The sequence below is a fragment of the Narcine bancroftii genome, chromosome 2 (genome assembly GCF_036971445.1).
Source record: "Narcine bancroftii isolate sNarBan1 chromosome 2, sNarBan1.hap1, whole genome shotgun sequence".
In the NCBI taxonomy this organism is placed as follows: domain Eukaryota; kingdom Metazoa; phylum Chordata; class Chondrichthyes; order Torpediniformes; family Narcinidae; genus Narcine; species Narcine bancroftii.
The window spans coordinates 247,247,402-247,260,633 of record NC_091470.1 but is presented as its reverse complement, the minus strand read 5'-3'; the positions used below and the strand labels follow the sequence as shown (position 1 = coordinate 247,260,633).

Genomic DNA, 13,232 nt, shown 5'->3' with positions numbered 1-13,232 from the left:
TTCATAAATCTTCTTCCGCGAAGCCAAGCCAAAGAAATCGACTAATAACTTGTACACGATCCATGGGCCCTGCAGAGTGTTGCAGAACAGAGGGATCAAGTGGCACAAGTGTGCTAAAAGTGGTGTCATTCGTTGACAGGGTGGTGAAGAAGGCATTTGACATGCTTGCTTTCATCATCTGTGACATTGAAGAAAAAGTGTTGAGACATCATGTTACAAACATCAAGGACATTGGTGAGACGCACTTGGAGTATTATGTGCAGTTCTGGTCACCCAGATGTATGAAGGATCTGATAAGCTGGAAAGGGTATACATCAGATTCACAAGGATTTTTGCAGGAGTGGGGGAAGGGCTTGAATGATGAGGAGAGACCTGAAGGACTGGTTTGTTTTCCCTGGAGTGAAGGAGGCTGAGGGGTGGCCTTATGAAGGTTTAAAAAATCATGATGGGCACTGCTGAGGTAAATGGCCAGAGTCTTTTTCCCAGAGCAGAAAAGCTGAAAACTAGAGGACAAAGGTTTAAGGTGAGAGAGGAAAGGGGAAGTGAGGGTTAATTTTTTTCACACAGAGGATGAAGCATATGTGGGACAAGCTGCCAGAGGAAGTCGTAGAGATGAGTACAATTACAATGTTTGAAAGACCTTTGACAAATTTCTGGATCTAGACCAAACATGGGTAAATGGAGCTAGCTCAAGTAGGCATATTTACAGCATGGATGTGATCGGCCAAAGGTCTGTTTCCATGCTGCATAACTCAATGACTGACTTTTTTCTGTAGAAGATGCACAATTGACAAAATGTGTTGATAAAGTACTGAGCCACTCATGTCACATGACCCACACATTTTGTTGGACTATATACCCTGCCTGACCTCACTCTGACACATAGTCTGGTCCTGCCAGGCTCGTCTCAGATCAGGTCTGCTGGTTAGTCTCTACTTCCCAAGACCTCAACTTGAACACCAAGCCACTTTAAGAATGAGAGAGCAGTGAACCAGAAGCTCAGCAGGAGAACCCTGAGAAATTCATTCCCTCTCAGTATCAATAAATAAGTCAAAGGGTCAAAAAATAACAAATGAGTTGCTGGAGGAATTCAGCAGGTCAGACAGCATATGTGGAGGAAAACTGGATTCTCCAGTGCCGTCAGTGTGGAGTTTTCACATTTCTCTAGCAACTCTATTTCATCTTCACACAATAAAGAAACAGACCCTTTGGCCCATCATGTATATACTGCTTTTCTGTACCGATGTGATGATGGGGAAGTACTTGAAACTGTGGTGAAGGGTGGACTGAACGTGTGTGAATTAGGATTCTGGCAGCAGTATTTAGAATAATAAACTATGAAATCTGCAGACACCCTAATTGAAGTAAAAACACAATGCTGAAGAAACTCAGCAGGTCAAACAACATAACTTATACAGCAAAGATAAAGATACATAACCAATTTACAGCCCTAAGCCCTTCATCAAGGTATGATTTCAGGCCAGAGTATTAGAATAATAAATATCATTATCTTTCACATCATGTTCATGTAATCTTTGGTGCATATTATGAAAATCAATCATTAATGTATAACTTTCCAGGTGAGTGCTCAATACCATGTACACTTCAGTGAAGAAGAAGATGCCAAGAAGATCAGAAAGGCATGCAAAGGAACAGGTACTCAAACACATCCAATTGGGGAATGATTTGAATGGAATTATTCATTATCGCAATGTCTACTGAGATGCAGAGAGAAACTTTGTTTTGCATCCTGACCAAGTGTTATCTCCAACTTAAACGGTGCAGAGAGTGAAAAATACACCAGAAGGTCAGAGTTGATGTTACAGAGCACAAAAGAGAAAAGTGCAGTTGAAAACAGTCTAAGTCCGCATTTAGGTAGCTTTATGAGAGTGAGAGACCATCTGTTACGTATTGGATATCTGATTAAGGGTCAGATAACTGCAGAAAGTGTTGATGGACTTGAATTAGACATCGATAACATTTTGAGATCAGGTACAAATAAATTGGAATAAAGATCATGAGAGCTAAAGTTTAAATGACCTCTTGGCCAAACATTGTAATTCCCCATCAACCTGGTCACAATTCTTCTCACTGCTACGTTCAGGTTGTGAGAGATGAGTAAACTTGACATAAAAATATGAAAGATGGGGAAACTAGTACAGACACATGGAGTGATGGATTAAACCAGTATGAACAGGCTAAGCATGGAAATTAGGATGCAGGAAGCAGAGTCAGCCTCTGTAAGATAAGAATCTTCTAGTCCTTCGGACAGGATCAGTGAGCCCACCGTATGAATAAGATAAGGAGAGGTAAGGAATAATAGAATGTAGGAAGTTGAGATAGTCTGGATGAGATAAGGGTCTCCTAGCCCTAGACAGAAGTACCAAGTTCTACATATATAACTAGTAAGCCATACATTATCAAGTTATGCATATTTAATTAGTAAACCCTAGACAGGATTAGCGAACTCTGCATATGAAGGGATGAGAGTTGGAAAGGTGTGAATGGGGACAAGGGCAAGGTTGTGAATAAGGACAATGGGGATAATGATATGAAAAGACAGGGTACCCCTGGTCCTCCAAGTCCACAGAAACTGCACGTAGGCAGGAAGGATTGCCTATGCCAAACCCATCCAGGGGGCAGAAGAATGTAAGGGGGAGGGTATTCTGATACTGAAATTCACTGTATAAAAGTTGGGTGAGCCCCAGTGTATGTGTGTATTCCCAGGGTAAGGGGAAGCACCCAACTTTGCATTGTTGTAAAATAAATGTTCTTTGTTCTCAATTTTTGTCTCAAGCAATTTCTGTGAAGGTACTTCTGTTTCTAACAAGGTAGAATGTACAAAATCATTGACAAGAGGGCAATATTGGTCACCTTTTGCTTCATATAGATGCTGCATGACAGAGAATATCACTGTATAGTAGAGGCCCTTCGGCCTTTGATGTTTTGTTGTTCCGCATATTCCAAACAAAAGGTAAACTATTCCAACCTCATAACTCTCTATTTTTCTTTCATCCTTGTGCCTGTTTAAGGGTCTCTTAAATGCTCCTAATGTTTCAGCCTCCACCACCAATCCTGGCAAGGTATTTCAGGCACCAACTACTCTCTGTGTAAAAACTTACCCCTGATGCCTCTCCTAAACTTTCCTCTGGTGCTTGCTATTCCTGCCCTGGGAAAAAGGCACTGGCTGTCCAAACACTCTATGCTTCTCAGAATTTTAAATTTAGACACACAGCACAGTAACAGGCCATTTTGGCCCACAAGTCATATATCGTATCCTTAAGAATCCTCTCCAATAGTTTACACACCACTGACATAAGACTCACTTGTCTATAATTGCCAGGATTCTCCCTATTACTTTTTTTTTTAAACAAGGGGACCACATTTGCCATTCTCCAATCCTCTGGCACCTCCACTGTGGCCAAAGAGGACTCAAAGATTATAACCATTGCCCCTTCCTTCATTTCCCACAGTAATCTGGGGTATATCACATCCTGCCCCAGAGTCTTATCAATTTAATATTTTAAGAATTTCCAACATGTCCTCTTTCTTAATCTCAACATCTTCCAGCACACAAGCCTGTCCTATTCCAACCTCACCCTGATCCAGGTCCTTTTCTCTTGTGAATACTGAAACAAAGTATTCATTTGGGACTTACCCAATTTTCTCTGTCTCCAGGTACATGTTGTCACCTTTTTTCTATAGCAGCCTTACCTTCATTCTCATCATCCTTCTGTTCAAAGGAATGCCTTTGAGTTCTCCTTAATCCTACTTGCTAAGGCCTTCTCGTACCCCTTGGAGCTCTCCTAACTCCTTTATTAAACTCCTTCCTGCCATAACTATATTATGTTCACGAGCCCTTCCTGTTTTCTAAATCTAATGTATGCTTCCTTTTTCCTCTTAACTAGTTGCCTCATCAGTTTTGTTAACAACAATTCCCTTTTCCTACCATCTTTTCTCTGTCCCAGTGGAACAAAGCTATCCTGAACCATGCACCAGTTGTCTCTAAATGTCCTCCATATTAGTTTTGTGCTTTCACCCTTGAACATCTGTTTCCAATTTTCTCTCACTAGTTCCTCCCTCATCCCATCATAATTAGCCCTTCCCCAATTAAACACTTACTGTTTTGTCTGCTGTTATCCTTGTCTATAGCTATAGCTCAGGGAGCTGTGGTCACTCTCACCAAAATGCCCCTGAGAGGTCCACCACCTGAAGAGGCTCATTTTATTTTAGTCATTCAGCACAGTAACAGGCCATTTTGGCCCACGAGCCCCTGCCACCAAATTCCACCCAATTAACCTTCACCCTGGTACGTTTTGAATGGTGGGAGGAAACTGGAGCCCCTGGAGGAAATCCTCACATACACAGGGAGAATGTACTAACTCCTTGCAAACAGCATGCAATTCGAACCCCAGTCCTGATTGCTGGCACAGTAACCCGGTTGTGCTAACCACTATGTCAACTGTGCTCCCCCATTACCCAGTATTTGATCCAGTATGGCCTCTCTTGTCTACTGGTCCACACACAGTGTCAGGAATCCTTCTTGAACATACCTGACAAATTCTGCCCTATATATCTCTCTTACAGTCAGGAAGTGGCAGTGAATAGGGAAGTTGAAGTCTCCTATAACAATAACCCAATAATTTCTGTACTGTTCCAAAATCTGTCTGTGTGTCCCTCTTTTTGGGCCTATAGACTCCTCCCAGTACAATGATTATTCCTTTCCTATTTCTGATTTCCACCCACACTGACTTAATAGACACTCCTTCTGCAGCATCCTACCTTTCTATAGCTGTGATGCTATCCCTGACCAATAATGCTATTCCCCCTCTCTTACCTCCCATCCTATTTCTTTTAAAACACCTAAACCCTGGTACCTGCATCAGTCATTCCTGCCCTTCTGCCAGCCAAGTCTCTGTAATGTCCACAACTCCATAGTTCCACATACTGATCCATACTCTGTTCATCTCCTTTATTCCTAATGCTCCTAGTATTTATGTTTCCTCCCCTGCCTGTCATTCCTCACCAACTCAGAACCCATTGCATCTTGCTTTTGATCTTTTGCCTTATTCTCTGCACTCACATTCTGGTTCCTACTCCCCTGCCAAACTAGTTTAAATCCTCCCCAACAGCTCTAGCAAACCAGCTCACCAGAATATTGGTCCCTTTCTAATTCAGGTGCAGCACCTCATCTTGTACAGGTCAGACCTTCCCCAGAAGAGATCCCAATAATACACAAATCTGAACCCTGTCCCCTGCACCAGCTCTTCAGCCACACATTTATCCATCACCCCTTCCTATTCCTACCCTCATTGACGCATGGCACAGGCAGCAATCCTGAGATTACCAGCCTTGATCTGCTAAGATTCTCCAGCACTTTTGTGTAATGCTCCACTCGGGACAATTTATAGAGGCAATTCGCCTACCAACTCATATGACTTTGGGATGGATGTAACAGGTTCTGCTTGGTCTTAAAACTTCACATGATCTCAAATGTAAGAGTGGCACAGTGGAGCAGTGGGCAGAATCGGTATCTCACATTCCAGAGATCCAGGTTTGATCCTGATCTTGGGTGCTGTCTGTGTGGAATTCCACACTCTCCCTGTGACTGTGTGGGTTTCCTCGCAGCCCAAATACATGTGGATCCATAGGTTAATTGGTTACTGAAAATTGCCACTTGATTGAAGGTGAGTGGTAGAATCTAGGTGGAGTTGACTGAACATCGGGAGAAGGGGGTGAATATGAGATTAGTGCAAATTGTTGGTCAAAGGGCCTTTTTCCGTGTTGTATATCTCTATGAAACTGTATGAAATCAGAGGAAACCCACACCATCACACGAAGAACAAGCAAACCACACACAGAACCTGAGATGAGGATCGGACCCATGCTGCTGGAACTGTGAGGTAGTAGCATTAACCATCTCATCCTGCCTTGGTTGCTTTGAATACTACAACTACATTGCCCTGTCATGCTATTTTGGGGAAAAAATGTCATTTACAACAGACACTATATTTTATCTTAGCTGCACAATTTAATTTTGTGTTGCACAGGAACAGATGAAATGACAATTATTAAAGTTCTAGCAAGTAACTCAATAGAGCAGAGACAGAAGATAAAGGAGAAGTACAGAGCTCTGTATGGAAAAGTAAGTACAACTTGTAATAAGACTCAGGAGAAATTTAACACATTGAAACAAGAAGAGACCATTTCACCATTTTTTCCCACCAAGCCATGAGATCAGGTGCTGAGGGGAGGCATGATAGAAGTTTATAAGATAATGAGAGGCATAGTTAGGGTGGACAGTCAAAATTGTTTTCCCAGGGTAAAATGGCATATATGAGAGGATATGCATTTAAAGTGAGAGATGGAAATTTTAAAGGGGATGTGTGGGGCAAAATTTTTACACAGAAAGTGGGACATGCCTGGAACAGGCTGAAGAGGCTGTGGGGGAAAGCAGATACAGGTGGCATTCAAGAGGCTGTTAGGTATGTTAGATACATGAATATGCAGTAGAAGAGATTTCTTGAAATTTAGTATCACGTTTTATGTGCTCTTATGCTGTACTGTTTGATGTCCTACATTATCATAGCTGATCTGACTCTATTTTCCAGCTTTTACCCCTTAACTGGCATAGTTAGAGTAGCAGTTAGCGCAGTGGTTCTCAACCTTTTTCTTTCCACTCACATACCACCTTATGTAATCCCAATGCCATAAGTGCTCTGTGATTAGTAATGGATTGCTTAAGGTGGTATGTGAGTGGAGAGGAAAAGTTTGAAAACAACTGTTTTAATTGTACCTAATTGACTCATATGTGCACAGTTTCATAACTCCAAAGGAAATGGGCTAATGACAATTTTCTCAAGCAAAATATTTCAGTAACAATTGGGTCTAGAGCAGTGGTTCTCAACCTTCCTTTCCCACTCACATATCTCCTTAAGCACCTATGGCATAGGGAATACTTAAAGTGGCATGTGAGTGGAAAGAAAGGTTAGCGCTAAATTATTATAGTGCCAGTGACCCGGGTTTGAATCCGGTGCTGTCTGTAGGGAATTTGTACATTTTCCCATTGTCTGCATGGTTTCCTCCAGTGGTTTCCTCCCACCCTTCAAAATGTTCGAGGATTGTAGGTCAGTTGGGTGTAATTGGGTGGCATGGGTTATCATGCTGTATGTCTAAATTTAAATTTAAATTCCTCAATACCTTTTTAAGATAAGTCATATTAATTTCAGTTTAAAATAAAACCTGGGATTGATTGTTATGTGTGAAATAGCCTCAGTTAGATCCTGTTGTCTTCACATGGGAGGGTCTCCAACTTCCACTTCTAACAGGCCCAGATCCAAGATTTAGTTTCTGACCCTTAGCCTGACCAGCAGGCAAAAGTTATTTCAATCTAACCAAGCATTTTCCTTCAATATCTTGGAAAAGCCTCATGCGCCATCAATGACTCAAAGGCTGAGGTTGAGAAACCAATAAGCTTTTATTCACTAAAGAATAAAGGCACATCCATACTGCTTGACTCTCCTGCACTTAATATAGGAGCCTGTGGGAGGGGCCACAGGTGCAGCCAGCTAATGGGTGTGCCCGACCAGGCAAATACATACAATAGTAGTTTACCCCATTCACCCCTTGTTTTTAAAAAGAGTCCAGAAGTGTGAAATAAAACTTAAAAATTCACAAATTAAGTCTCTCAGGCAGTCTGTTCATTCGTTGGGATTGTCGTAGTACTGGTGGTGGCTGCAGCGCAGAGATGAGGTCTTATGCTCATTGGTGCTGTCTGGTGGATGACTGATGACATTAACCCATGCAAGACCCCTCAGGATCTCAAATGTTTCAATCAAGTTTCCTCTCAGTTTTTCAAGGCTGGTCTGTCCAAGCAATCCTCATGAGACAACCTGCCCATTCCAGGATCCTGTCTCTTTGTTTCCCACTTCTACTAATGTTCACCGTTTATAAGATAAAATAACCTGTCTACTACTGAAGTGCCAGTTGATGAAGTAGACAAAGATGATGTGGTCAAACAATAATCATGGCTTTTATTAGCAGAAACTCATGGTACAATAATGATGGTATATAGATGCATATACAGTTATATCCAAGGGGAGTGTCCTTAACAGTAGAGATAATGCACAGCCAATGTTAGAACATCAAGGCTCACCAGAGCGGGGAGACAGGCAGCTTGGCAGACATTCACCACAGTCTTCCCCCGGCAGAAGAAGGGTTAAAATCAAAAGGACAGCTGCTAGGAAAAACTGAAGCAAGTGATACATGGATACCATGATTGGCCTTGAGATAGTCTAACAGCCAAAATACACCAGTATCTTGCAAGCAATCGAAATATAATGAGATGTTTTATGAATATGTCAGCCTATCAGGTTGTTTACAAATTCTGGTGCTTCATCTCAAAACAGGTGGCTCCTTTGCAACCTTGGGAACTGGTACAGGTCCTGGGTCTATAGTGTGGGAAGGACTGGCTTCTGGACCCACTCCAGAATTGCCAGCGTGAGGCAGTGGAGCCTCAGCATGGCCATCTGAAAGCTTACTAGGGGTTACAGGGTGGGGGGGTGAGTCCAACCTCTCAGGCTCACTCTGAGTAGGGGTGCGAGGAAGGGGCGAACCAGGCAAGGCCAGGTCTCTTAGGGGTACAGTGTCAGAACTTCCGTCTGGGAATCTAACATGAGCATAGTTGGGGTTAGTATGCAGTAGCTGAACTGGTTGGACTAGGGGGTCTGTTTTACGTGCCCGAGCGTGGCTCTTCAGCAGCACGGTTCCAGGCTCAGATAAACAGGCTGGCCAGTCCATCACAGTTCCTGATTTCCTAGGAAAGGCAAACATATGTTCATGAGGTGTTTGATTTGTTGCAGTACACAATAAAGACCAAATAGAATGTAGTGCCTCAGGCAGCACCTCCTGCCACCGGGTTACAGGGTAACCATGTGTTTTTAAAGCAAGATTAACAGTCTTCCAGACTGTAGCATTAGCCCTTTCACCTGCCCATTGCCCTGTGGGTTGTAGCTCGTGGTATGGCTGGTGGCAATTCCTTTTCGTAGCAGGGCTCGCTGTAGTTCAGTGCTCACGAATGCTGAGCCTCTATCAGTATGAATGTAATTGGGAAAACCAAAAATGCTGAAAATTCTGTCAAGATTTAATGACAGACGCTGACGAAACGTCAGGGCAGGGTATCGCAAAGGGAATCTTGGAATATTCGTCAATTACAGTAAGGAAATATACATTTTTGTTGTTGGAAGGTAACGGCCCTTTAAAATCTAAGCTAATCCTCTCAAAAGGTTGGGTTGCCTTGATGAGAGTGACCTCTGGAGCTTTGAAGTATTGCGGTTTGCATTCTGTGCAAACAGGACAGCTTTTAGTCCGTAGAAAGACAAAAAGGGGAGTGTCCTTAACAGTAGAGATAATGCACAGCCAATGTTAGTACAGCAAGGCTCACCAGAGGGGGGAGACAGGCAGCTTGGCAGACATTCACCACATTTACATGCAAAGTGAATGACCCCCCCCCCCCCCCCCCCCCCACACCACCATCTTGCAGATAAGAAACACACACTGGAATGAGAGAGAAGAACCAATCTATTGAAGAATGGGCAATGTTTTGTGTTGGAACCCTTCTCTCTATCTCCTACTTCTTCTGCTTGACCTGCTGAGTTCCTCCAGCAAATTAGAACATTGAATACTGCAGCACAGCTGATATATTCTTACCAAAATTAAAAAAAACCCTTCCTACCTCGTAACCCTCCATTTTTCTTTCATCCATGTGCCTGTCTAAGAGTCTCTTAATTGCCTCTAATGTTTAAGCCTTCACCACCACCCCTGGCAAGGCATTTCAAGGCATCCACAACTCTCTGGGTAAAAAACTTACCCCCAATGTCTCCCCTAAACATTCCTCCCTTCATTTTGTACAGATGTCCTCTTATGTTCGCTACACCTGCTCTGGGAGAAAGCCAAGGGCTGTTTACCTTATCTATGCATCTTAGAATCTTGTAGACCTCCATTAATTCGCCCCTCATCCTTCTACACTCCATAGAGAAAAGACCTTGCTCTGCTAACCTTGCCCGATAAGACTTAGGCAACATCCTGGTAAATCTTCTCAGCACCCTCTCCATAGCTTCCACATCCATCTTATAATGAGGTGACCAGAACAGAACACAATACTTTAAATGTGGTCTCAAACAGAAATTTGTAAAGTTGCAACATGAGCTCTCGACTCTTGAACACAATCCCCAGACTAATGAAGCCCAGCATCCCATAGGCCTTCTTAACTACCCTATCAACCTTCGCATCAGCCTTGAGAAATGCATGGAGTTGGACTTCAAGATCCCTCTGTTCCTCCAGACATACGTATCCAACCATTAACCTTGTGCAGCCTTCAGGTTTAACCTTCCAAAATACATCACTTCACAATTATCTGGATTAATAAACATCAGAGGACATCGCAACAGAGTGAAGGAAGGAAAGTTTAGGGGAGACATCAGGAGTAGTTTTTTTTACATAGAGAGTTGCAGGTGCCTGGAATGCCAATGGTGGTAGTGGAGACTGAAACATTATGGGGATTTAAGAGATTCTTAGGCAGGCACATGGATGAAAGGAAAATAGAGGATTATAAATTAGCGAGGGTTCTTTTTTTTGGTAGGTATATAGGTATATCTATATTGTGGGCCTAAGAGTCTGTAAAGTTCTGTAATGTTTTATGTTCCCATTTCTACTACTTCCTCCGTCACCTCATTCCACAGACCCACTGTGTGAAAAGTTGACCTTTCTCCTCTCACCTTGTTGCTAAAAACTGGGGATGTATTTCATTCACTAACTTCCCTTGAGGAAAAATCAACCCTCATTAAATCCATTTCATAAACTTTCCATTCACCCCTCCTGCTGCAACATGCTCTACATCTGATAAAGATGTTTAAGCATCCGTTGCAGGGACTTCTCTGTTGGAGTCAGGAGGTTGTGGTTTTGAGCCCCACTTCAGAGACAGGTAGATGTAAACTAGCTAACACTGCCAGGACAACATAGAGATTGCTGCAATGACAGAGGTGCCGTCCTTCGGGATGGACAGTTTCCAGTCAACATTGTGCTGTTGTCGAAGTTACCACATCCATGAGATGAGCAGGAGAATGGTGGCTCGTTTCCTGCTCCAAAATGTGTTACTAAAACCAGATGATGGACTATTTACTATTACATTGCTAAGTGCATATTTTGGCAGGATGTTTCCAACATTACACCATTGATTGCACCCAGAGTCAGAGACATTAGCTGTGGATACAGGCTGATAAGCCCATTATGTCCACATTGACCATCAAGCATGCATTTCCACTAGTCCCATGTTTTTTTTCTCCCCACACTCCAATCAACCACCCATCCCCACCCCATATTCTACCTATAGACTGGGTCTCAATTTACAGTGGGCAATTAACTCATCGATCTGTATGTCCTGGGAATGTGGGTAGAAACTGAAGTACACAGCATAAACTCATGTGGAGAACATGTGAACTCCATGCAGACAGCACCCCAGCTTAGGATTGAGCCTGGGCCCTTGGGGCTGTTTGGCAGCAACTGGCCATTGTGCAGTCAAATGCATTTCAAGCTTATTTGAGCCACACTGAGATCCTTATAGGTGCTGTAAAAATGCAAATCTTGCTGCTCTCCCTGTAATTCAACAAAAGGAGTCAGCACACCTCCCTGCTCACCATGGGCAGTGTGTCAAAGTGAGTGGCAGCTTCTAATGGGCATGAGTAAACCATCCAGAGGAAACTATCAGCCAATAGGGTCATCATGTCTGAGGTGAGATGCTGGGCTTTGACTCAGGGCCAATCTCCAGGACTTCCACAACAGGTATCCAAGGAAACTAAATGAGGCAGTGAAGTAAATTAAGGGATCCAATGGCCTCAAACCAATGGAAGCATGAGTATCACAGACTAACACTGGTTGAATTTACTCCCCTCTTTCTCTCCATAGAATCTTGAGAAGGTACTTCAAGATGACCTCAGTGGGAACTTACAAAATACACTATTGGCCATGTTAGACCGGCCCTGTGATTTTGATGCCAAGTTGCTAAACAAGGCAATGAAAGGGACTGGAACAGATGAAGATATCCTCATCGAGCTTCTCTGCACACGAGCTAATTCAGTATGTTTGAGAGCTGTTATTTCTCTGTGTTACTTGGGAGGCTTCTTAAATAACTTAGAGATGCAAGATTCAAATTACACAAGAGACTTTTACTTACTGATGTCTTCTACCATCTCAGGAAACTGTACACACACACACACACACACACACACGTACACACACACACACACACACACACACACACACACCCCCATTGGTGCTCTACAGTTACCACAGTGAGAAGGGTGTATTCTTATGCAGTTACAAAATAGTTCATACTACCCTGACTATATAACAAGAGTGATATAATTTATGGCAAAAGCCATAAATTTATGGCATCTGTTCATTGAAAAGTGCTCCCAAAGTGTAAAGAGCTGAAAACTTGAATGCCACAGTGCAGGAAAGCCTATTTGGCCCATTAAGTTTGCGTTGTCTCTCTAAATGGAATCTCCAGGCCATCCCATATTCTTGGGGTTTTCCTGATATCTTACAAAGTGAGCTGGCAATCAATGGATCTGCTACTCAAGGTGATGGGGCCTGGTGTGATTGGGAGCTGGGGTGGTCAAGAGTCGGGGGTTATTTGGGGTGAAGGGAATAGGTGGGCAGGGTTGGGAGGTGAAACCAGTAGATGGTGAGTGTTGAGATGGAAATGGTTCCATTTGGGAGGGGAGGTGACCCAAAATATAGAAGCCGAACAATAGGATATACACTTGTAGGGTCTCCGCAATACCACATGCTGTTAAAACCCAGTCCCAGAGCCACATTTTGGCAATGCTCCCTCCACAGGGACTGTTTTACAGGAGATGATTTCGGGTGTGCAAGTGGGACTCATGCCATTGAGTGCATGATTGCAAATCCAGAGAGAAATGGATGGAAGTAGTTATTGCATTTCCCTCTGGGATAAAGCCCAATTTCATTGGGCAGATGTGGACAGCATTCTTCAGTAGAGTTTGGAGATACATATGTCCTGATTTTGCCATCTGTTTCAATGCTGTCATTTGAAGTCATTACATGCACGCGCACACACACATATTCTGGTTCTCCTTGCATTCAGTCCATCTTTTATGAGTTAATTGTCAATTTTGGTCTCAGCCCATAGCCTCCCTTAACATCAGGCTTCA

General features: G+C 43.0%; 1 protein-coding gene across 2 annotated transcripts in view; it reads left to right on the top strand.

Annotated features, from left to right (window-relative positions):
* Positions 1-13,232, top strand: part of anxa13l (annexin A13, like) — a 28,748-nt gene that overhangs the window by 2,970 nt on the left and 12,546 nt on the right. For both annotated transcript variants that reach the window (XM_069915398.1, XM_069915397.1), the window contains 3 exons: positions 1,581-1,656; positions 6,051-6,145; positions 11,962-12,132. In XM_069915398.1, the coding sequence (XP_069771499.1) occupies positions 1,581-1,656; positions 6,051-6,145; positions 11,962-12,132 (342 nt within the window). The remainder of the gene's footprint in view (positions 1-1,580; positions 1,657-6,050; positions 6,146-11,961; positions 12,133-13,232) is intronic.